The 25,251-nt window shown below is 49.2% G+C and overlaps 1 protein-coding gene across 2 annotated transcripts in view; it reads right to left on the bottom strand.

The window, feature by feature from the left end:
- Nucleotides 1-8,825: 8,825 nt before the first annotated feature.
- Nucleotides 8,826-25,251, bottom strand: part of rad51c (RAD51 paralog C) — a 44,407-nt gene continuing 27,981 nt past the window's right edge. The window contains exons 4-10 of one of the 2 annotated variants that reach the window (XM_078224657.1): nt 24,320-24,453; nt 16,426-16,557; nt 15,319-15,385; nt 13,253-13,313; nt 10,855-10,915; nt 9,465-10,128; nt 8,826-8,901 (exon numbers count right to left, since the gene is read on the bottom strand). In XM_078224657.1, the coding sequence (XP_078080783.1) occupies nt 10,021-10,128; nt 10,855-10,915; nt 13,253-13,313; nt 15,319-15,385; nt 16,426-16,557; nt 24,320-24,453 (563 nt within the window). In that variant the 3' untranslated portion in view covers nt 8,826-8,901; nt 9,465-10,020. Of the gene's footprint in view, nt 8,902-9,464; nt 10,129-10,854; nt 10,916-13,252; nt 13,314-15,318; nt 15,386-16,425; nt 16,558-24,319; nt 24,454-25,251 lie in introns of those variants that run through there. The other variant, XM_078224658.1, reaches the window with a different exon arrangement.

The following is a 25,251-nucleotide window of genomic DNA, read 5'->3' as shown; positions in this document are numbered from 1 at the left end:
CTCCTTTTGCACTGTAGGATTCTATGATGCTATGAACCACAATCTCAGGATATACAAAAAAAAACCCTCTTTACATCCCTTTTGAGGAATAGTCTCTGTGAGTAAAATGTCAGAAATGCAGTGACCAATGAGGACAGCAAGATCCCACAAACTGCAATCAGCTTGTGAGCCTTTTTGTTCCACGATACGGGTTCATAGTTCACAGATATAGGAGCAGAATTAGGCCATTCGGCCCATCGAGTCTGCTCCGCCATTCGATCATGGCTGATATGCTCCTCATCCCCATTTTCCTGCCTTCTCCCCATAACCCTTCAACCCATTACCAATTAAAAATCTGTCTAACTCCTCCTTAAATTTACTCACTGTCCCAGCATCCACCGCACTTTGGGGTAGCGAATTCCACAGATTCACAACCCTTTGGGAGAAGTAGTTTCTCCTCAACTCTGTTTTAAATTTGCTACCCCTTATCCTAAGACTATGACCTCTCGTCCTAGAATGCCCCACAAGAGGAAGCATCCGCTCCATTTCAACTTTATCCATACCTTTTATCATCTTGTATACCTCAATTTGACCTCCTATCTCCAGGGTTGAGAGTGGATGTTAGCCCAGACAACAAAACGATACTCACTAAGATAAAAGCAAAATACTATGGATGCTGGAATCTGAAACAAAAACAGAAAATGCTGGAAAATCTCAGCAGGTCTGACAGCATCTGTGGAGAGAGAATAAGCAAAGATCTGACGAAGGGTCATCTAGACTCGAAACTCTATTCTCTCTCCACAGCTGCTGTCAGACCTGCTGAGATTTTCCAGCATTTTTTGTTGTATGAAAATCCTTCTGCCTGGTTCAATGGTTTAGGGGCGGCACGGTGGCACAGTGGTTAGCACTGCTGCCTCACAGCGCCAGGGATCTGGGTTTGATTCCTGGCCTTAGGTGACTGTCTGTGCAGAGTTTGCACGTTGAGGGGAGGTTGAGGGGAGACCTGATAGAAGTCTACAAGATTATGAGAGGCATGGACAGAATGGATAGTCAGAAGCTTTTTCCCAGGGTGGAAGAGTCAATTACGAGGGAGTAGAGGTTTAAGGTGTGAGGGGCAAGGTTTAAAAGAGATGTACGAGGCAGATTTTTTACACAGAGTGGTAAGTGTCTGGAACTCGCTGCCGGGGGTGGTAGTGGAAGTAGATACGATAGTGACTTTTAAGGGGCATCTTGACAAGTACATGAATGAGATAGGAATAGAGGGATATGCTCCCCAGAAGAGTAGGGGGTTTTAGTTAAGTTGGGCAGCATGGTTGGTGCAGACTGAAGGGCCTGTTCCTGTGCTGTAATTTTCTTTGTTCTCCCAGTGTCTGTGTGGGTTTCCTCTGGGTGCTCTGGTTTCCTCTCAGAGTCTAAAGATATGTGGGTTAGGTTGATTGGCTATGCTAAATTGTCCCTTAGTGTCAGGGGGACTAGTAGGGTAAATCTGTGGGGTTGCGGGGATAGGGCCTGGGTGGGATTGTTGTTGGTGCAGATTCGATGGGCCAAATGGCCTCCTTCTACACTGTAGGGATTCTATGATTGTCAAAGATCCCTTGATACCTACTGCGACAGGGACACAGAGCTCCCCTGTGGTGAATTGGCCACTGTTCTTCCTTCAAGCCCCATCTAGAATAGACTCAGTTTGTCTTTCTCACACACGGTATCGCCGGTACAGAATAGCTGTCCCGTTTGCCAGCACTGCAATAACCTCTGCACCTGCAATGGCAACATGATGCTTTGAGGCATTTTCATCTTGTAGTAAAAACACTCATCGTTGAAATGTGATTGGCGGTTGCAGGTTTTGGATTCGACCCAGCTGTAACCTGTCGAGGACAGGAGGAAGGCAGCTCCGTGTGGGAACATGAAAACTGAATGTAAACATTTGTTAAGAGTGTTGCAACATGTTTCCAAATTCCTTCACGCCATTGTTTTGCCATGGCTAATTGAAATAACGGTAATTTGATCGCAGTGAGATTGCCTGTGATATACTGATGACAGCCTGAATGGAGTTGGTGACTGTTAATCTTCAGTCAGCAAGGAGCTTGTCCGCTCACGCAACCGTTATTCTAACAGGGTCAGACAGGGGAGATCCAGAAAGAATGTTCCCGAGGGTGGGGGGAGTCCAGAACTAGGGGTCATAGTTTGAGAAAAAGGGATAAACCTTTTAGGACTGAGGTGAGGAGAAATTTCTTCACCCAGAGGGTGGTGAATGTGTGGAATTCACTCCCACAGAAAGTAGTTGAGGCCAAAACATTGTGCGATTTCAAGAAGAAATTAGATATAGCTCTTGGGGCCAAAGGGATCAAGGAATATGGGGATTTGCGGGGGTGGGGAGGATGAGGATATTGAATCCTCGAAGGGCTGAATGGCCTTCTCCGGCTTCTAGTTCTATGTTCCTATGTTACTCCCTCATGACGCTAAACAGATTTAAAGTTAGAGTCTATTTATTGTCTCAAGTAGGCTTACACTGCAATGAAGTTACTGTGAAAATCCCCGAGTCGCCACACTCCGGTGCCTGTTCGGATACACTGAGGGAGAATTTAGCACGGCCAATGCACTGAACCAGCACATCTTTTGGACTGTGGGAGGAAACCCACACAGACACAGGGAGAGCGTGCAGACTCCGCACAGACAGTGACCCAAGCCGGGAATCAAACCCGGGTCCCTGGTGCTGTGAGGCAGCACTGCGAACCACTGTGCCACCATGCCACCCCAGGCAGAAGTGCAGCCATTGACACACACAGTTTCTCTATAACAGTGACTGCTCTGCAAAAATTACTTAGCTGGCTGGAAAGTGCTTCGGGAGATCCCAAAAGGCGCTATTCAAATGCAATATCTTTTGCAATTAAAAGCACAAGATGGTGGAAATACTCAGCAAATCAGGCAGCTTGTGTGGAGAGAGAAACAGAGTTAATACTTCAGGCCAATGATCCTTCACACCATCTGTACCCTTGCTACACTCTCAAGTAGCAATAACTGTTTATATTCGTGACTATATACAAAAAGTCAGAAAGGCACCCATCATCATCTGCTTCAAGTGAGTTTCAATTCTTCCTTCAGTGCTCCATATAATCTCCCATTCCACAAACAGTCCCCTCTCTTCCTTTGTCTATTTTTTACTTCCGCACATGCCACAATCCGGCAATTGCATTGAACCACACAAGGTTCTCAGTGAGTTTGATAAGGTGGGAGCTGAGAGATTGTATCCTTGGGCCAAGAAGTCTAAAACACTCGGGGGGGAGGGGCACGGTCTCAGGATAAGGGGCCGATCATTTCAGCTGAGATGAAAAGAAATTATTTCACTCAAAGGGTTGTGAAGCTTAGAATCTTCATAATGCAGAAGGAGGCCATTCGGTCCATTGAGCCTGCATCAACTCTCCAAAAGAGCTTCTTACCCAGACACCCTCCCCCATCCCCATAACCCTGTACATGTACCATGGCCAATCCCCCTAACCTGCACATCTTTGGGAGAAAATCAGAACACCCGGAAGAAACCTATGGGGGGAACTCCACACAGTCACCCAAGGCCAAATCAAACCCACGTCCCTGGCGCTGTGAAATGCTCCATCACCAAAATACATTTATGTCTGGGACATTTGTGGTGTCTCAGGAACAAGGGGAGTGGGTTGGGAAGTGGAGTTGACATGATCACATTGAACAGCGGAGCGATCTCGATGGGTTATACAAAATCATAGAAACTAGAAGCAGGAGTAGGCCATTCAGCCCTCCGAGCCTGCCCCGCCATTCATTATGATCAGGGCCGATCATCGAATTCAATATCCGATTTACCCCTGCTCCTATTTCTTGTGTTCTTAGAGGAGGGAAAGAAGGACTTGCATTTATATAACATTTCCAAGACCATCAGATGTCTCAGTGTTTTACAGCCAATGAAGTACATTTTGATGTGAAGTGTAGTCACTGCTATAGTGGAGGAAACACAGAAGCCAATTTTCACACAGCAAATAAACAGCAATATGGTAATGACCAGACCATCTGTTTCTGAGATGTTGAGGAATAATTCCCCCCCCCCCCCCCCCTGCACTGCCAGGGGATCTTTTATACATAACTAAACAGGGAGATTGGGTCCCTTTTGCAGTTTCCCCCTGAAAAGGCAGCACCTCCGACAGTGCAGAACTCCCTCAGTATCCCACCGGAGTGGCAGCCTCGATTCTTGTAGCACCTTTAATGGAGAAAAAAAAAAACCATCCTGAGGATGTTTGGGGTGGCACAGTGGTTAGTGCTGCGCCTCACAGTACCAGGAACCCAGGTTCGATTCCCAGCTTGGGTCACTGTCTATGTGGAGTCTGCACGTTCTCCCCGTGTCTGCGTGGGTTTCCTCTAGGTGCTCCGGTTTCCTCCCACAGTCCAAAGATGTGCGGGTTAGGTGGACTGGCCGTTAGTGTCAGGGGGACTAAATGTATGGAATTATGGGGATAGGGCCTGGGTGGGATCGTGGTCGGTGCAGACTCGATGGGCCGAATGGTCTCCTTCTGCACTACAGGGATTCTATGAAAAGATGTTTGATAAAGTGGTACCTTACTCCAGCTGATGTCTAACAAGTTGTGTGTTTAATTTTTGGAAACCACATTTCAGAAGGATATCAAGGAGAGGGGGCAGAGATTTACTATTATGGAATAGCAAGAGTGAGGGACTTCAATTCATAGAATCCTACAGTGCAGGAGGAGGCCATTTGGCCATCGAGTCTGCACTGACCACAATCCCACCCAGTCCCCACCCCCACAACCCCATGCATTTGTCCTAGCTAATACTCCTGACACTAAGGGGCAATTTAGCATGGCCAATCCACCTAGCCTGCACATCTTTGGATTGAGAGGGGAAACCGGAGCACCTGGAGGAAACCCACGCAGACACGGGAAGAATGTGCAAACTCCACACAGACGGTGACCCAAGCCGGGAATCGAACCAGGTCCCTGGTGCTGTGAGGCAGCAGTGCTAACCACTGTGCCACCTTGCCACCCCAGAGTTCATAGAAATCATAGAAACCCTACAGTGCAGAAGGAGGCCATTCGGCCCATCGAGTCTGCACCGACCACAATCCCACCCAGGCCCTACCACCACATATTTTACCCGCTAATCCCTCTAACCTACACATCCCAGGACTCTAAGGGGCAATTTTTTAACCTGGCCAATCAACCTAACCCGCACATCTTTGGACTGTGGGAGGAAACCGGAGCACCCGGAGGAAACCCACGCAGGGACACGAGGAGAATGTGCAAACTCCACACAGACAGTGACCCAAGCCGGGAATCGCACCCGGGACCCTGGAGCTGTGAGGCAGCAGTGCTAACCACTGTGTCACCGTGACACCCCAGAGTTCAGAGATTAGAGAAGTTGGGGTTGTTCTCCTTATCTGTTGAATTCCCTTTGAATGTCAGTTATATGTTCCAAAACTCTCTCATTATTCTGAAGAGAGGAGGAGAAACCGGCTCCATTAGCAGCAGCGCTGGGAGACAGATTTAAGGGAATTGACAATAGTGGTTAGCACTGCTGCCTCACAACGCCAGGGTCCCAGGTTCGATTCCCAGCTCGGGTCACTGTCTGTGTGGGGTTTGCACGTTTTCCCCCATGTCTGCGTGGGTTTCCTCCGGGTGCTCCGGTTTCCTCCCACAGTCTGAAAGACGTGCTGGTTAGGTGCATTGGCCGTGCTAAATTCTCCCTCAGTGTACCCGAACAGGCGCCGGAGTGTGGCAACTGGAGGATTTTCACAGTAACTTAATCGCAGTGTTAATATAAGCCTTACATGTGACTAATAAAATAAAATAATAAATAAATAAATAGGGCCAGAGGGGAAGAACTGGACAGTTTATTTCCAACAATGGGTTGCTTTGCTCTGGATCGCATTATCTGCTGGAAGCAAACTCACTTTCCAAAAGGTAATTGGATAAATTTCATAGAATTTCATAGAAACCCTACAGTGCAGAAGGAGGCCATTCGGCCCATCGAGTCTGCACCGACCACAATCCCACCCAGGCCCTACCCCCACATATTTTACCCGCTAATCCCGCTAACCTACGCATCCCAGGACTCTAAGGGGCAATTTTTTTAACCTGGCCAATCAACCTAACCCGCACATCTTTGGACTGTGGGAGGAAACCGGAGCACCCGGAGGAAACCCACGCAGACACGAGGAGAATGTGCAAACTCCACGCAGACAGTGACCCGAGCCGGGAATCGAACCCGGGACCCTGGAGCTGTGAAGCAGCAGTGCTAACCACTGTGCTACCGTGAAAAAAGGAAACTTTTATGTTATGGGGAAAGAGTGGGAGTGTGGAGCGTATCGGATAACACTCTCGGGAAAAAGATACAAAAGTCTGAGGTCACGTACCAACCAACTCAAGAACAGCTTCTTCCCTGCTGCTGTCAGACTTTTGAATGGACCTACCTCGCATTAAGTTGATCTTTCTCTACACCCTAGCTATGACTGTAACACTACATTCTGCACTCTCTCCTTTCCTTCTCTATGAACGGTATGCTTTGGCTGTATAACGCGCAAGAAACAATACTTTTCACTGTATGCTAATAGATGTGACAATAATAAATCAAATCAAATATCAAAGGGCCAGTAGAGGATGATGGACAGAGTGGCTATAAGATTCTACTACACAGCAGGCAGCAGCACATTCTTCAAGTACATTCGTTTCAAATAGCTTCAGGTTTATGACACAGCGCTGATGACTAAGAGCGGGTGTCGTGTTAGTTTTGATTTATTTTTCATGGATTCTTAAATCCAATTTGTTCAGGGTTGCAGCACAGGCAAGGCTTCATCAACAGACTGCGTTCCAGAGCTGCAGCATTTGTCTCTCTGCCTCGTGTCTGACACCGGTCCCATCTCCTGAAGCAAAGTTCAGACCTTTTTTTTTTCCTCTCCTTCGAGCCAGCCAGGGACAAAGCAAACTGAGAGCGAGCTTCATCATCGGCTCCGCATTTAGTCTTTAACCCCTCGCAGTCTCTCGCTGCCAGTACACAGGACGAGGGTGCGTCCTGTGAAAGCAGCGCTCTCATCTCTGAGTCACCAAGCTCAGGGATCAAGCACCACTAGAGACTGGAGGACATACTCTATACCATATTGGAGTGTTATCCTCTCGGAGACATTAACCCAAAGCGCTGTCTGCGCAGTCAGGTGGATGTAAAAGATCCCACTGCACTGGTCAATGGAAGAGCGGGGGAGTTCTCCCAAGCGCCCTGAACCCTATTGACCCCACAGACAACACAAAATAATCAATCTAACCATCTACCTCGTTGTTGCAAATGGATGCTGTTACGTATCAGTCCAGCTGCAGCAATAAAACAGGGACAATGCTTCAATAAAATATGGCACTCTACTGGCTTTGGGATTTCTTTGGGGTGGCACGGTCAGCACTGCTGCCTCACAGCACCAGGGACCCCGGTTCGATTCCACCCTCGGGTCACTGTCTGTGTGGAGTCTGCATGTCCTCCCCGTGTCTGCATGGGTTTCCTCCAAGTGCTCCGTTTCCTCCCACCGTCTGAAAGATGTCTGGGTTAGTTTGATTGGACATGCTAAATTAACCCTTAGTGTCCCAGGATGTAAAGGGATTAGCTGGATAACTAAGCGGGGATAGGGCCTGGGTGGGACTGTTGTTGGTGCAGACCCGATGGGCCGAATGGCCCCCTTTCTGCACTGTAGGGTTTCTATGTTTAAGTTTGTGATAGGCGCTATCCAAATGCACATCCTTTCTTTCTACATTTGAAACAGTTGGCTCCTTGTTAGAGTCTAGCCTTTGAAGACTCTGCTATGGCCTTAGTGTGTATGGTCCTGACTATGGGGGGGATTTCTCTGTCCTGGAAACCGTGCAAAGGTCCATTGACCTTGGATGGGATTTTCCGGTTTTCAGGCGAGCGCAGCGGGAAAACCCTGCCCTCCGCGTGTTGTCAGATCTGGGTATATATACACACACACACACACACACACACGTGCGCACACGGTGACATTTAGAAATGGAATGGGTGGGAGAACCTCAGCGTTGAAACTGATCCACTTGGAGCAGAACATTCAACCCAAACAGTGAGGTTCCCCGAGAGCCCGAGGGAGGAAAGCAAAATACTGCACATGCTGGAAACCTGAAATCAGAACAGAAAATGCTGGAGAAACGCAGCGGGTCTGGCAGCATCTGTGGAGAGAGAAACAGAGTCAATGGGGTGAATTTAACCGCCCCGCCCGCCAGGGGAATCGGAGCGGGCGAAGGGTGGACCATGGAAAGGTCGGTCGGCCTCAGGCAGGATTTTCCAGTTTCGGGGCGAGCGTGGCTGGAAAATCCCGCCTAATGTTTCAAGTCCAATATGACTCCTCTTCGAAGCTGTGACATCCAGACTGGGAATGTGAACTCTGTTCCTCTCTCCCCAGACGCTGCCAGACCCGCCAAGCTTTTTCAGCACTTTCCGTTTCATAGACCATGGATTTCACAACCTCAGGACATTCCCAAAATACTTTCCAGCCAATACTTTTGGAGGTGCAGTCGCTGTTGTAATGCAAGCAAAGTGACAGCTACCTCCCATAAACAGCATGAGAATGACCCAGATCAGGGATCTTTTACATCCAGTAGAGAAGCCAGACAGTGGTGGGAATTTTACCGACACACCTGGCACTCTCCATAGGCCTCGGGCAGGATTGTACGAACCTTGGGCGGACGTGCTGGTAAAATTCCGCCCTGCGCCTCCGGTTAATGCCTCATCCAAAAGACAGCACCCCCTACAGTGAAGCTCTCCCTCAGTATCGCACCGTGAATGTCAGCCTGGATTTTTGCCCAAGTCCCCGGACAAGTAATCAGAGTGATTAAATAAGTTTATATCAGGCTGGTAAAAGCAAAATACTACGGATGCTGGAATCTGAAACAGAAAATGCTGGAAAATCTCAGTAGGTCTGACAACATAGAAAGACTTATAGAAACCTTACAGAAGGAGGCCATTTGGCCCATCAAGGCAGCACTCTCAACAATCTCACCCAGGCCCTATCCCCATAACCCCACATATTTACCCCTCTAATCGACGCATCCCGGGACACTAAGGGGCAATTTAACATGGCCAAGTCAACCTAACCTGCATATCTTTGGACTGCGGGAGGAAACCGGAGCACCTGGAGGAAACCCACGCAGACACAGGGAGAATGTGCAAACTCCACACTGGCAAGCCGGGAATCGAACCCAGGTCTCTAGAACTGTGAGGCAGCAATGCTGACTACTGTGCCACCTACATCTCCTACGGAGAGAATAGAGTCAATGTTTCATGAGTAGATGACCCTTGAAGGGGGGGAGGGGGTGAGAGATCATGATGGGGGGAGGGGTTGAGAGGTCGCGATGCGGGGGGAGGGGGGGGTGGAGAAGGGGGAGGGGCTCTTTTCTCTGCCCACCGACGCTGTCAGACCTGCTGAGATTTTCCAGCATTTTCTGTTGATGTTTATATCAGGCTGGATGGGTTACAAATACTTTTACTTAAAATGAGGCAGGACAGGAGAAGAAACAGAACATCAACAGTTAGAATCCAGCAAGTAACAAGTGTGAAAATTTCTCAGATTTGGTGAGGTTTAGGAATCAAGTATTACAGCCAATTACATCATTGTAACGATAAGTCCTTTCCAAACACAACAAAGGCCAGAGATGGGTTTGGAGACTGAAGTGGTTCACAGTTTAACGTCTCTGATACTCTGACCAGGAACATCCTGGTTTTCATTGCTGTACACTGACCCTCAACTCCCCCCAGCCACCCGGCCGAGATAGAGAACTCAGCGATGAAGCCACTGACTTGGTGGATCCCAACTCTTTGGAAAATCACTTTCAATTTTCCGGTCCAACGGGATTCCCACAACCTACTGGAGAATTATCAGAGTTCACAAGGACAGATCCAGTGGGAACACAAATCCAGCCACACGATTGGATCATCTTGCATCCAATCATCAGCTTGCCACACTGAGTTTGCACTGGGTCTCTGAAATGGGGCAGTTTCCCGCCCCTCCTGCAGACCCCCTCACTGTCCCTCTTCATCCTCTGCTCTCGGACGCTTGCGTGGATTGTCCCCAAACACGGGCGAGGTTGAAGGTGGATCCGAGGATTGGACATCCCGAAAACCAAGAGACTGAAAACAAAGCAATGGGGAGAAGAGGACAGCGATTAAATAAACTCAACAACAGGATTGAGAGCCTTTAAACAATAAAAACTGGTTATCCAATCAACAACACCTTCAGGATCATGTCTCTAACTCTCTTTCTATCCCCACTGTCAACTTTCACCCCGTTGTGCCATCGCAACCTCCCACCCCCCTCCCCCCCATCGCAACCTCCCACCCCATCGCAACCTCTCACCCCATCGCAACCTCTCACCCCATCGCAACCTCCCACCCCATCGCAACCTCCCACCCCATCGCAACCTCCCACCCCATCGCAACCTCCCACCCCATCGCAACCTCCCACCCCATCGCAACCTCCCACCCCATCGCAACCTCTCACCCCATCGCAACCTCTCACCCCATCGCAACCTCTCACCCCATCGCAACCTCTCATCCCCTCCCCCTCAATCACAAGCCCCTCCCTCCCAATTGCAACCACTCACTCCCTCCCCCCGACACCACAACCTCTCACCCCTTTCTCCCCCCCCCCCTTCCCCCACAATATAAACTCATCACATTGACTAACCACTCCTCCAGCCACCAATACTATCCCGGAGCTGGGAGTACTCGATCCTGATGTTGATGGACTGTGCTCCATCTCTCGGCACTGACGCACCCGCGGCTAAATGTGCGCGAAAGAAAAATTAGAACCTAAAGTTCTGATACAATTTTTTGAAATGCAGACACGACACTCACGGTTATCTGGTACGGTACAGTCGCTTCTTTCTGACTTGGAGACTTGTAAAGGGAGGCAAACCTAGAGGGACGGAGGGAGAGAGAAGCTGGGAGAAAGGGCTTTGAAAATGCAGCTGATCACATGCCAGGCACATACACGTTACCGGTGAATGGGCAATGCCACAGTCCTGACCTCAGTGAGGAGGACTGGACGGGAGAAGCCGAACACTGCAGAGGGTTTCATTCACACGCTCCCAGTCCTCCCCCTGCCCCCGAATCCCTCCGTATTGGAGGTTAAAACCTTCTAAATTTTCAACTTTTATTTTTGGAGGGAGCACTGACACCTCGGTGTCAAACAATGAGCTTTAGGCAGGGTGGAACTTTCAGTAAACAGAGTCCATTTAAACAGGGTCGCTGAGAACCACAGCAGAAAAAACAGCTCGCAATCAGAACTACAGCAATGTTTCCCGATCAAGGCAGGGTGAATTCACTGGCAAAATGCAATAGCTGGAGGGTAGTTACACAGTACAAATTCTGTGTATGAAATCAAACCCAACCCCTCATAGCAAATCATTGATGGGGATCATTCCGTCTCTGGATAGAATCCCTACAGTGCAGAAGGAGGCCATTCAGCCCATCCAGCCTGCACTGACAACAATCCCACCCAGGCCCAAGTGTGACACATTTACCCTGCTAATCCCCCTGACACTAAGGGGCAATTTAGCACGGCCAATCAACCTAACCCGCACATCTTTGGACTGTGGGAGGAAACCGGAGCACCCGGAGGAAACCCACACAGACACGGGGAGAATGTGCAAACTCCACACACACAGTGACCTGAGGCCGGAATTGAACCTGGGTCCCTGGTGCTGTGAGGCAGCAGTGCTAACCACTGTGCCACCCCGAGGTGTTAAGATCCGTGGTCCCTTTATCTTTAACCGGAACAAATGGAGCTTTTCAGATCGAGATCAACAGATTTTTTAAAAATTGGATGAAGGGAATGGAGGAGCATTGAATGCAAAGGCAGCCTGGATTTGAGCTGCAGATCAGACATGTTCTAACTGAATGCAGAACAGGCTTGAGGGGCTGAATGGCCACCTCCTGTTCCGAAGCAATTAAATTCAGCCAAGTTAATTGATTGGAATATAAAAAGTGGGACCATCAGGATCTTTTGATTAGTACACAGCTCTCCGCTTAAAATAATACTCCGTGATGTACCAGTAACATCTCAGAGCCAAAGATAACTCCCGTACCCTCCGCCAGCACCACAAAACTGTCCAGGCTGGGGGTGGGTCAGTTGAAAATTTTAAAATGATAGATTTTTATTGGGTGGTAAGTGATGCAGAATCAAGATAACCAAATGGAATTAAGATACAAATCAAATTGAATTGCCTCCTCCCATTCCCATAGAATGAAAAGCATTGTGATGATAAACAGATGGTTTCAAATATAACTCTCACAGAGAGATTGGTTTCATGGAATAGAATTTCATAGAATCCCTACAGTGCAGAAGGAGGCCATTCGGCCCATCGAGTCTGTACCGACCACAATCCCACCCAGGCTCTATCCCCATAACCTCATGCATTTACCCTATCTGGTGCCCCTTAACACTAAGAGGCAATTTAGCACGGCCAATCCAGCTAACCCGCACATTTTTGGACTTTGGGAGGAAGCCGGAGCACCCGGAGGAAACCCACGCAGACACGGGGAAAACGTGCAAACTCCACATAGTGACCCAAGCCGGGAATCAAACCCGAGTCCCTGGCGCTGTGAGGCAGCAGTGCTAACCACTGTGCCACCCCATTGAGTAATATCAGATACTCTGTATTGTTCCATGGGATGGGGGTGTCGCTGGCAAGGCCAACATTTATTACCCATCCCTAGCTGCCCTTGAACTGAGTGGCTTGTTGGGTCATTTCAGAGGGCAGTTAGTGGTTCTGGAGTCACCTGTAGGCCAGACCAGGTAAGGATGGCAGACTTCCTTCCCTAAAGGAAGGACATTTGTGAACCAGATGATGTCTTTACAACAATCGATGATAGTTTCACAGTCACCACTAATGAGACTGGAGTTCAATTCCAGATTTGTTAACAGCACTGTGGGTGTAGCTACACCACATGGACTGCTGCGATTCAAGAGGGCAGCTCACCGCCACCTTCTCGACGGTAACTAGGAATGGGCAATTAATGCTGGCCTAGCCAGCGATGCCCACATCCCATAAATGAATGTAAAAATAGCCATTTTTGAAAATGTTTGCTGAGGTTTGACACTTAGATGTTGCGTGGTGAACTTGGAGCTACAGTGTGATAAACCAAGGATGATAAATAATCTCCATCTACACGGAGGAAATGGATACACATAACCTCTTAACCAGCTGCCCCCTGTACAACCCAGACCTCTGACCTCTATTTGACCTCTTACCTCAGCTTGCCCTCCCAGCGGAGAATTAAGCGGATGGTGGCTGCATGACCCCAGCTTTCACCTGGTCAAAACAAAAAACCATTTAGTTGTGGAGACAACAGAAGGAGCGACTCTCTCTACAACCGACCTTAGATTGCAGGACCTCTTTATTGAGGACATCCACAAGTGTGACCGAGCTTCAGGTCACTTATCACTTTAAATCTTTCCCCCACTCCAACTCTGCCCTTGCCCTCTGACACTGTTCCATTGGGTCACTGTCTGTGCGGAGTCTGCACATTCTCCCCACGTCTGTGTGGGTTTCCTCCGGGTGCTCCAGTTTCCTCCCACACTCCAAAGATGAGCAGGTTAAGTGGATTGGCCATGCTAAATTGACCCTTAGTGTCCAAAGATGTTAGAGGGATGTTGCTCCCAGCAAGTGTAAATGAGCCACTTGAAACTTGGCAGATGGAATATAATGCAGGAAAATGTGAAGTTATGCACTTTGGTAGGAAGAATAGAGGAGCTGAATGTTATTTAAATGGAGAATGACTGCAGAAAGCCGTGACTCAGAGGGATCTGGGGGTCCTCGTGCATAAATCATGAACAGCTAGCTTGCAAGTTTAGCGGGGAATAGTGAAGACTAATGGAATGTTGGCCTTCATTTCAAAGGGAATGGAGTGTAAAAATAGGGAAGTCTTGCAAAAACTATACAAGATTAAAGACAGAGGGAAAACATTAGCAGGGCCAGGAAAAGGGCAGGGGAGGGGAAATCAATAGTTAGTACAGACATGAAGGCCGAATGGCTTCCTCTGTTGTACTGTGCTCTGATCAGCATCACCTCAATGCGATGTGGTGATTCTGGGCCTGTGTGTGTTTGATAGAGATATTCAAAATCACGAGGGGTCTGGACAGAGCAGACAGGGAGAAACTGTTCCCGCTCGTGAAAGGATTGGGAACGAGAGGGCACAGATTTAGAGTAATTAGCAAAAGAAGCAAAAACAACACAAGAAAACAATGTTCACGCAGCGAGTGGTTCGAATCTGGAAGTGCTGCCTGAAGGAGGGGATGTGCGTTCGATCCAGGAATTCAAGAGGGAATTGGTCTCTGATCCGAGAAGGAAAGAACATGCAGGGCTATGGGGAGAAAGGCATTAAGTGAATTGCTCATTGGGACAGCCAGTGCTGACACGATGGGCTGAATGGCCACCTTCTGCACTGTAATAATTTGCTGATTGAAGAATAAATATTGGTCGGGGAACTGGGGAGAATTCCCTTCCTCTTCTTTGAAATAGTGCCATGGAATCTTGTCCTGCCACCCGAGGGGGAAAATGAGACCTCATTCAAAAACAGCACCTCTGACAGTGCAGCACTCCCACAGTGCTGCACTGGAGCGTTATCCTGGAACTTTGCACTCGAGCCTTGGAAACGGGACTTGAACTCAGAACCTTCTGACTCACAGACGAGAGTGCAACCATCTCAGACAGGGAAGAAGGAAAGACTGTTTTTCCTTAAATAAACCCACTCACCAACTTTTACAGATACACCATAGAAAACATTCTTTCTGGTTGTATCACAGCTTGGTATGGGCTCCTGCTCTGCCCAAGACTGCAAGGAACTACAAAAGGTCGTGAATGTAGCCCAGTCCATCACTCAAACCAGCCTCCCATCCATTGACTCTGTCTGCACTTCCCGCTGCCTTGGAAAAGCAGCCGGCATAATTACACACCCCGGGCATTCTCGCTTCCACCTTCTTCCATCGGGAAAAAGATACAAAAGTTTGAGGTCATGTACCAAACGACTCAAGAACAGCTTCTTCCCTGCTGCTGCCGTCAGACTTTTGAATGGACCTACCTCGCATTAAGTTGATCTTTCTCTACACCCTAGCTATGACTGTAACACTACATTCTGCACCCTCTCCTTTCCTTCTCCATGAACGGTATGCTCTGTCTGTATAGCGCGCAAGAAACAATACTTATCACTGTATGTTAATACATGTGACAATTATAAATCAAATCAAATGAAAACTACCCCAAGACTCAGCAATAGCGAGCAGCCAGGATAAAGTAAGCAGTGAATCTCAGCCCTCACCTAGTGCAGGGACCAGTGTGGACTGGGTTTGTCCAAACCGGGTGGTCATTTGGTTGGTCAACACGACCTGAAAGAAGAGAGGCTCGCTGTTAATGCTGATCCAGAACATTCCAGAAAGCAGCAGTGTTTGTACCTGAGACAAACAACAGTCTTTAAAACAACTTTTGCCACTGGCATTAGCAGGTCATCGGAACCCAATCACTAGATTACTGGTTATTCCGTCAGACTAATGCCAAAGTCAACATTTTCACGTCAAACACATCACTCACTCTGGAAAAGAAGAACGCAGAATCCAGTTCCCAGACTGAATGAGGTCTGTCCTGTCCCCGGGGGGACAGGCGCCACAGGCTTACATTAACACTGCAATGAAGTTACTGTGAAGGTCCCCCGGTCGCCACACTCCGGCGCCTGTTCGGGTACACTGAGGGAAAATTTAGCACGGCCAATGTACCTAACCAGGCACGTCTTTCGGACTGTGGGAGGAAACCAGAGCACCCGGAGGAAACCCACGCAGACACGGGGAGAACGTGCAAACTCCACTTAGATAGTGACCCAAGCCGGGAATCGAACCCGGGTCCCTGGCGCTGTGAGGCAGCAGTGCTAACCACTGCGCCACCCACAGCGGGGGGTGGAGGGGGTGTGCTTGGTTGGTCTCAAATTCTGGTCTGAGGTTGGGAGGGGTGTGGAGAAAACAGAGGGGGGGGTGGGTGGGGGCATGGTATTGTCCCGGGGGGGGGTGGAGACAGGGTCTAGTCCCGGGAGTGCCAGGTCCCAGTCTACTCCTGGCCAGCTAGTTCCAAAGCAAGGCCGGATGAGGTGCGGTCCAGTCTGGAACGGCAGTGACAGAGACTGGAATTTACCACCTCAGCCGCCCCAGAATTGGGGGCGGGCGCGGTTCACAGAACAGAATCCTCCGTTGGCCTCAGGCGGGATTTTACGAGCGAGGTCGTAAAATTCCAGCCAGTGTCCAGCTCCTGGTGTAAAGCTGTGTCCAGTCTGCAGGAGGAGCGGGGTGGGGGCGAGGGCGAGGGGGTGAAGCAGACCCCTGGTTTATGCGGTCATTCCCGGTCTGTGACAGGGTGAGGGTTAAGGCCGGTTTGTACTTACCGCCACGCTGTGCTGGTTGGCCAAGCTGATGAGTTGCTGGGCCAGTCCGTTCAGCAGCCGTGTCCGCAGTGACAGATCCTCCAGACTGTGGCGGAACGGGAAGGCAATGCTGTCAATCACTACAATCCTCACCTGGGGGAAAAAAAACCACAGGGAATGGGCATCAGGTCAACAACAGCCAGGAAAACACACTTTCCAATTCCAACCTCCCCTCGAATACACTGAATCTGGGCTACAGCACCATAGGGGACGATCACCCTCCAGTACCGTCTAAACCTCTCCAAGACCTCCAATTTTTATTCATTCATGGGACATGGGCATCATTGGCTGGCCAGCATTTATTGCCCATCCCTAGTTGCCCGAGGAGGGCAGTTGAAAGCTAACCACATTGCTGTGGATCTGGAGTCTCATGTAGGCCAGACCAGGTAAGGACGGCAGATTTCCTTCCCTAAAGGACATTAGTGAACCAGATGGGTTTTTCCGACAATCGTTTCATGATCATCAGTAGATTCTGAATTCCAGATATTTTTTATCGAATTCAAATTCCACCATCTGCCGTGGCAGAATTCGAACCCGGGTCTCCAGAACATTAGCCGAGTTTCTGGATTAATAGTCTAGTAATAATACCACTAGGCCATCGCCTCACCACAATTTCCCTGAGTCACTTCACTGTGGATCACCAACACCTTCCGGGATCATCACCCTGGAGTCCCCAGGAATTGAAGAGTAACCTCCTGGACTCTCTCAATAGCAACCTCAGAGACAATGATTACGGAACAGCGAATCATTTCTGAGTCAAGATAATGTGTGACTTTCAGAGAATCCCTACAGAAAGAGGCCATTCAGCCCATCAATTCTGCACCGACTCTCTGACAAGAGTATTTTACCCAGGTCCTATCCCCCAACCTTTACCCGTAACTATCCCTATTCCACCTAACTGGCACATCTTTGGAGTGTGGGAAGAAACCAGAGCACCCGGAGGAAACCCATGCAGACACGGGGAGAATGTGCAAACACCACACAGATACCCGAGGCCGGAATTGAACCCGGGTCTTTGGCGCTGTGAGGCAGCAGTGCTAACCACTGAGCCACCAGAGAACCTGGATGGGAATTTGCATTTTCCTCCAATTTGGACCCCTTCTGTCATTCCCAACTGCCTTCGCTCCACCACTGGCAGCTGTGCCTTCAACAGCCTGGACCCCAAATTCTGGAATTCCTTGCCTAAGTTTCTCCAGCTCTGTCTCCTCCTTTAATGATATTTGACTTGATAGCCAAGTTCCACACACATGAGGACGGCCTCAACCTGGATCTTGGGTTCATGTCACACCATCTGTAACCCCCACGACTTACCTGGGCTTGCAAAATCTCACTAACTGTCCTGGCTGGAGACAATACACATCTCTTTAACCTGTGCTTAACCCTCTCTCCACTCACATTGTCTGTACCTTTAAGTCTTGATTACCTGTAAAGGCTCGCATTCCATTATTTTGTAAATTGAGTTTGTGTCTCTGTATGCCCCGTTTGTGAACAGAACTCCCACTCACCTGATGAAGGAGCAGCGCTCCGAAAGCTAGTGGCTTTTGCTACCAAATAAACCTGTTGGACTTTAACCTGATGTTGTGAGACTTCTTACTGTGTTCCTCCTTTAAGATCCATCTCTGAGCAAGCTTTTGGTCATCTGTCCCCAATATCACTTTATGTAGCTGGGTATCAAACTCTGTCTGATAACACTCCCGTGAAGCTCCTTTTCCTGATGTTGAAGGTGCTATATAAATACAATTTTCTTGCTACTTAGAAATGTGAAACCAGACATTGCCAACAAGCAACTCAAACATGGGGGCATCACAAAAGTGCCAATTCCAACCCTATTCAACATGCACAGATATGAATATACAACTCAGGAGCAGGAGTGGACTATATGACCCCTAGCCTGCTCTGCCATTTATAATAATCAACCATAGAATCCCTACAGTGCAGGAGAGGCCATTTGGCCCATCGAGTCTGCACTGACTCTCTGTTAGAGTATCTTATCCAGGCCCTCGCCCCCGCTCTTTCTCTGTGACCCTACACATTTACCATGGTGAATCCATCTAACCTACTCATCTTGTGACGCTAAGGGGCAATTTAGCATGGCCAATCAATCTACCCCCATATCTTTGGAATATGGGAGGAAGCCCACGCAGACACGGGGCGAAGGTGCAGACTCCACACAGACAGTGACCCAAGCCGGGAATTGAACCCGGGTCCTTGGCACTGTGGGGAAGCAGTGCTGACCACTGTGCCCCCTGGTGGATCTGATTGTGGCTTTATCGCTACTTTCCTGTTTACCACCATCCCCCCCCCCCCACCCCCCGCTCCCCCCTCATACCCTGTCAATCACAAATCTATTTATATCCAGGCTAACTGAATATTAACTGTAGGCAGGTAATGGACAAAACAGGGGATCTACTTGAGCCATTATGACTAAACCCAGCGAGAATCTGTGGTTATTGGTTGCGGAGTTGGGAGCTTGTAATGTGCAACTCTTGTCAATAAATATGGAAGTGTGCAGTGATTGGCTCCTGGTCTATCCTTCACCAGCTGCCTGTCTGGAATGACAGCAATCCACACACAGAATTACAGAGACGTCACAGCACAGGAGGGGGCCATTCGGCCCATCGTGTCTGTGCCAGCTGTCTGAACGGGTAATTCACCTCGTGCCATTCTCCTGCCCTCTCCCTGTAACCCCGCACATTCTTCCTTTTCAGATCCCAGTTTTATTCCCTTCCGAATGCCTCGACTGAACCGGCCTCTGCCCCACATCTCAGGCAGCGCATTCCAGGCCTCAATCACGCGCTGCGTGAAAAGTATATATTTTAAATTATTAATTCGTGGGACATTGGCGTCGCTGGCTGGGCCAGCATTTATTGCCCATCCCTCGTTGTCCTTGAACCGAATGTCTGGCTCGACCATTTCAGAGGGCAGTTGAGAGTCAACCACATTGCTGAGGCTCTGGAGTCACAAGTAGGCCAGACCGGGTAAGGACGGCAGATTTCCTTCCCTAAAGGACATGAGTGAACCAGAAGGTGGTAATGTGACTAATTGGAAGAGGAGATGCTGCTCCTCCAGTTTGCGTTGGGGCATCACAGGTGGCCAAGGACGGACATGTGAGCAAAGTGCTGAGTTAAGATGGAAAGCAACGGCAAGATTGGGGTCAGACTTGTGGACGGAGCAAACGTTTTCGGCAAAGCGGTCGCCCAGTCTGCGTTTAGTCTCCCCAATGTACAGGAGCCGGTGGCATTGGGAGCAGTGAACACAACAGACCAAAATTGGAGGAGGTGCAAGTGAACATACAAGATATAATCCAACACATTTCTCCCTCTCTTTAGCTCTGAAAGGTTCCTACAGTCTCAGGACATTAACTCTGTTTCTCTCTCCACAGATGCTGCCGGACCTGCTGGGTTTTCCAGCATCTTCTGTTTTTATTTATTATTATTGAAGTGCTCACTGCTGTGTTAACTCAGGTCAGCGTCGCTCTAACTTTATTTGGCAGAGAGTGATGTAATCTTTATCAGAAAAACTCTCAGTATTATTCATCTCCAGCTCTCCAACTCAAACCTGATCTCGGCTGCAGTTCATTGCTCCATCTAGTGGGCTTCCTGAGAAATCCAATCCAGAGTACTGTGCACAGTTTTGGTCATAGAATCCCGACAGTGAAGGAGGAGGCCATTCGGTCCATCGAGTCTGCACTGACTACAATCCCACTCAGGCCATATTCCTGTATCCCCCCACATAGTTACCCTGCTAATCCCCTGACTCTGAGGGAGAATTTAGCACGGGCAATCAACCTAACCCGCACATCTTTGGGCCGTGGGAGGAAACCGGAACACCCGGAGGAAACCCACGCAGATACGGGGAGAATGTGCAAACTCCGCACAGACAGTGACCCAAGGCCGGAATTGAACCCGGGTCTCTGGCGCTGTGAGCAGCAGTGCATTGGGAGCAGTGAATACAACAGACCTTCAACAGGATATCTTACTTAAGGAAGGAGATAAATGTTTAAGTTTATTTATTAGTGTCACAAGTAGGCTTACCTTAACACCGCAATGAAGTCACTGTGAAAATCCCCTAGTCGCCACACTCCGGCACCTGTTCGGGTACACTGAGGGAGAATTTATCTCGGCTAATGCACCCTTACCAGCACGTCTTTCGGACTGTGGGAGGAAACCGGAGCACCCGGAGGAAACCCACGCAGACACGGGGGGAACGTGCAGACTTCACACAGAGTGACCCAAGCTGAGAATCGAACCCGGGTCCCTGGCGCTGGGAGGCAGCAGTGCTGACCACTGTGCCACCATGCTTGCTTTGGAAGCAGTCCAGAGAGGGTTCATTCGGCCGATTCCTGGGATGAAGGGGTTGTCTCGTGAAGGGAAGGCTGAGCAGGTTGGGTCTGTGCTCTATGGAGTTTAGAAGCAGGGAGGGGAAACATAGGATCCCGAGGGGGGTCCTGACAGGGCGGACACTGAGAGAATTCTCCTCGTGAGGGACTCGAGAACTGGGGGCAGAGTTTCAGAATAAGGGCTCTCCCATTGAGAACAGGGAGGAGGAGGAGGAATTTATTCCCCAGAGAATTGTTAGTCTGTGGGGTTCTCTCCCGCAGGGAGCAGTGTGGCTGGGACATTGGACATACTCGAAGCGGATTTTGATTGACAAGGGAGATATACAAGCTGAACAGGCAAAAGGCTGAAGTTAAAGCTACAATCACACACACAAAAAGTGCAGAAGAGGCCCTTCAGCCCATCGAGTCTGCACCGATGCATGAAATACCCTGACCTGCCCACCTAATCCCACTTGCCAGCACTTGGCCCATAGCCTTGAATGTTATGGCGTGCCAAGTACTCATCCAGGTGCCTTTTAAAGGATGTGAGGCATCCCGCCTCCACCACCCTCCCAGGCAGCGCATTCCAGACCCTCACCACCCTCTGAGTAAAAAAGCTTTTCCTCAAATCCCCCCCCCACAAACCTCCCACTGCTCACTTTTAACTTGTATCCCCTCATAACTGACCCGTCAGCTAAGCGGAACAGCTGCTCCTTATCTACTCTATCCATGTCTCTCATAATCTTGTACACCTCAATCAGGTCGCCCCTCAGTCTTCTCTGCTCCAGAGAAAACAACCCAAGCCTATCCAACCTCTTCATAATCTAAATCTTAGAATCTTAGAAACCCTACAGCACAGAAAGAGGCCATTCGACCCATCGAGTCTGCACCGACCACAATCCCACCCAGACCCTACCCCCCATATCCCTACATATTTACCCACTAATCCCTCTAACCTACGCATCCCAGGACATGAAGGGCAATTTTAGCATGGCCAATCAATCTAACCTGCACATCTTTGGACTGTGAGAGGAAACCGGAGCACCCGGAGGAAACCCACGCAGACACGAGGAGAATGTGCAAACTCCACACAGACAGTGACCCAAGCCGGGAATCGAACCCAGGTCCCTGGAGCTGTGAAGCAGCAGTGCTAACCACTGTGCCACCGTGCTGCCCAATGTTCCATCCCAGGCAGCATCCTGGTGAATCTCCTCTGCACCCCCTCCACTCAGATCAGCCATGAACTCACTGAATGGCGGAGCAGGCCCAAGGCGTCCAATGGCCCACCCGTGCTCTCCTAACTCTTATATTCTTAATCCCCTGCTCCACCTGGAGCCTGACACCCAAACTCACCTTCTCCCCATTTAGACCCTGACAGACCTTTCCAGCACTTTCTATGGATTTCCTTTAGGGTTCTTGTTTTTAATTGATACCATTCCATATTGGGATACCTAAAATAGCGGGACACTATGGGTTGTTGGTAAAAGATTTGGGAATCCAAGCACGCAAACCATTGAAAACCAGTAAAGAGGTGGGAAAAGCTTACTGGAAGCTCAGCCTTGATCTCCAGTGGGCCGGATTATAAAGGGGAGGGTCTGAGCCCACCTGGGGCGCTGAAACATCGGAGGATTTACGGCACAGGAGGTGACCATTCGGCCTCTCCTGCCCCCTGCTGGTTGGAAAAGAGTTATCCAGTCTGGTCCCACCTCTCAGTACTGGGTCCACAGCACCTCCTCCTCCAGGTACCACGCACTTAGAGCAGTGGTGGGCAATCTGTGGCCTGGGGGGGGGGGGTGTCACGTGTGGCCCCACGAGACACTTTATTGACTGTTGCCTACATGCAGGGTTGCCACACTCCACTGATTCCCATCCGTGTCATTTTTTTCCCCTATCGGTCTGAATGAAGTGATTCGAACGTAAAGCAAGGGCGAGTGAAGTGAGGTGTGCGCTGATTGCTCACAGTATTGACTGAGAGCGGTGCAGGGCGGCACGGTGGCACAGTGGTTAGCACGACTGCCTCACAGCGCCAGGGACCCAGGTTCGATTCCCAGCTTGGGTCACTGTCTGTGTGGAATCTGCACATTCTCCCCGTGTCTGCGTGGGTTTCCTCCGGGTGCTCTGGTTTCCTCCCACATTCTGAAAGACGTGCTGGTTAGGGTGCATTGACCCGAACAGGCGCTGGATTGTGGCAAGTAGGGGAATTTCACAGTAACTTCATTGCAGTGTTAATGTAAGCCTTACTTGTGACTAATAAATAAACTTTACTCAGTGTCCAAAACATATATATTTATTTTGTTTTTATCATTTGAAGTTGATGACAGTTCTATAAACTGAAGGTTTAAGCAGTTTTTATAAGTTATGAAATATTCAGCGTGTATTAAATGTATTTAATCTTATTCACGGGGCCACAGTTAGTGAACAAGCCCAGTTTCAATCTTGCGGCCCACTGAGATGAGAGAGGGGCCTCTCATACAGTCCACTCACCAGCCTAGGTTGCCCATCTCTGCCTTAGAGGGTGTTGGTGACCATGGACTTCCATTGGATTGGTCCATGATCATGTTTGGCAAGGTGCGGCTGTAGTTTTCTGTTGCCTTTCGCAGTACGGCTGACCAGAAAACTCCCACTCATACCGTCAGGTGTATTGGGAGGATTTACAGGCTGAGAATCCAGCTGTTTGGCCACATTATGAACGCACCTTCTGTGGCTATCACATTCCAGAGCAGGACTTGATCCCAAAGCTTCTGGCCCAGAGGTTGGTAGGCTACCCACTGCGCCACGAGGCCTCCCTGTTACAGCACCATGAGTGTATATTGAAGTCAACTCTGTTCAGTTTTGGGAACCATTCTGGTGAATCTTTTCTGAGCTCTCTCTAAAGTATTCACATCCTTCCCATAGTGTGATGCCCAGGAATGGATAATGTACTATGATTAAGGCTGATCCTGTGTTTTAGATACAGGGCTATCATAACGTGTACTGTAGAGAGTGAAATACAAATCCAACTTCTATTGAAAAGCTGGGCCATCTGAAAAATAATTTGTTCTTCATTTTCCTGAACTGTGTTTAAATTGGCCAATAATTGGCTTGCAAGGAGCCCCAAGGATGCTGTGTTCTATAGTGTACTCCCTGCTTAGGGACTCACAAATTTCTCATTATTGCCTTAAAAGATGTCCTTTCCTTGGAGATACATCAGAGATTGAAAGCTCTCCAAGCCTGCGACCTTCTCCACCCTAGCCGATACACAAGGACAATTAATCAAATCAAAACTTCACCAGTTCCCCTCCAAATCACACACCATCCTGATTGTTGTAACCATCCCATCACTGCCACTGGATCAAAATCCTGGAATCTTTCTTCTAACTGCAGTGTGGGTGTACCTACACCACATGGCCTGCAGTGATTCGAGATAGCGGCTCACTGCCACCTTCTCGAGGGCCACCAGCCCAGTCTGAACTGAACGGTCAGCTAACGGAGAGGAGGAAAAGGTCAAAGCACAAGCTTGCTCTGACAGCGAACGGCCCAGCCCGGGCCAAGACGTACCTTACGATGTTCCGCTAGGAAGTCAGCCAGCAAGTGGGCCTGGGCCAGCAGCTCCACGTAGTCATGGCAACGGAAGTAGTAGATACGAGAAAGGATGCTGGAGACGGAGAAGGCCTGTGCTGTCTCGAGCTGAACTGCAAGAGAGATGGACAACCTTCAATTAGCGAGAGAGAGCGAGCGGGGGGGGCGGGGGCAAAGAGAGAGAGAGAGGGAGGGAGAGGGGGCAGAGACAAAAGAGAGGGCAGGTGTCAGAGAGAATTAGAAAATCATACACAGGATCAGGGAGAGGCCATTCAGCCTGACATCATCCCTCAATCACCTCGCATGAATCTTACGCTGCAGTTCCCTTGCTTATTTAAACTTTTCGAAACAACTTATTAAATGAAAATAAAAAAGGAAAATTCACAAGTAAATGTCCAGCTTTGCATAGAATGCCGAGTTATATTGCATTTTGCTTCCAGAGTTTGTGCGCCAGAACAGCATTTTAAACGTTTACGCAGAATTCTTCACTTTCTATCTGGACTGCTCACACCAGATGCAATCGATTTTCCAATCAACTCTGCCAATTGTCTTAACCACCTCAGTTAGATCACTCCTTAACCTTCAGTACTCATGGGAAAAGAAGTCGGATTTCTTCAAATTAACAACTAAATAGCTGAGGAATTGCTGCTTGTGGCACCTGCTGTTTTGTTAAGGCCCCAAAACAGTCAGCAAGAAATGCAGATGTTGTCCTTGTCAATTAATCATTTTGAACCCAATATTATTCTTGCGATTGCCCCGCTGCACCTCCTGCGGGGAGCAGAATGCACAGGGGGATAATTCGAATAAAGCTGCACCCCTGGCGTGGAGCTGTGTCCACCAGGTGAAGGGAGCTCCAGTCAGAATCTCCCACCCTGTGAATGTCCCACAGGACAAGACCCCTCACCTGGAGT

Source organism: Mustelus asterias, chromosome 12, assembly GCF_964213995.1.
Source record: "Mustelus asterias chromosome 12, sMusAst1.hap1.1, whole genome shotgun sequence".
In the NCBI taxonomy this organism is placed as follows: Eukaryota; Metazoa; Chordata; class Chondrichthyes; order Carcharhiniformes; family Triakidae; genus Mustelus; species Mustelus asterias.
The sequence above is the reverse complement of the archived record's forward strand: the minus strand, read 5'-3'. Positions and strand labels throughout refer to the sequence as shown.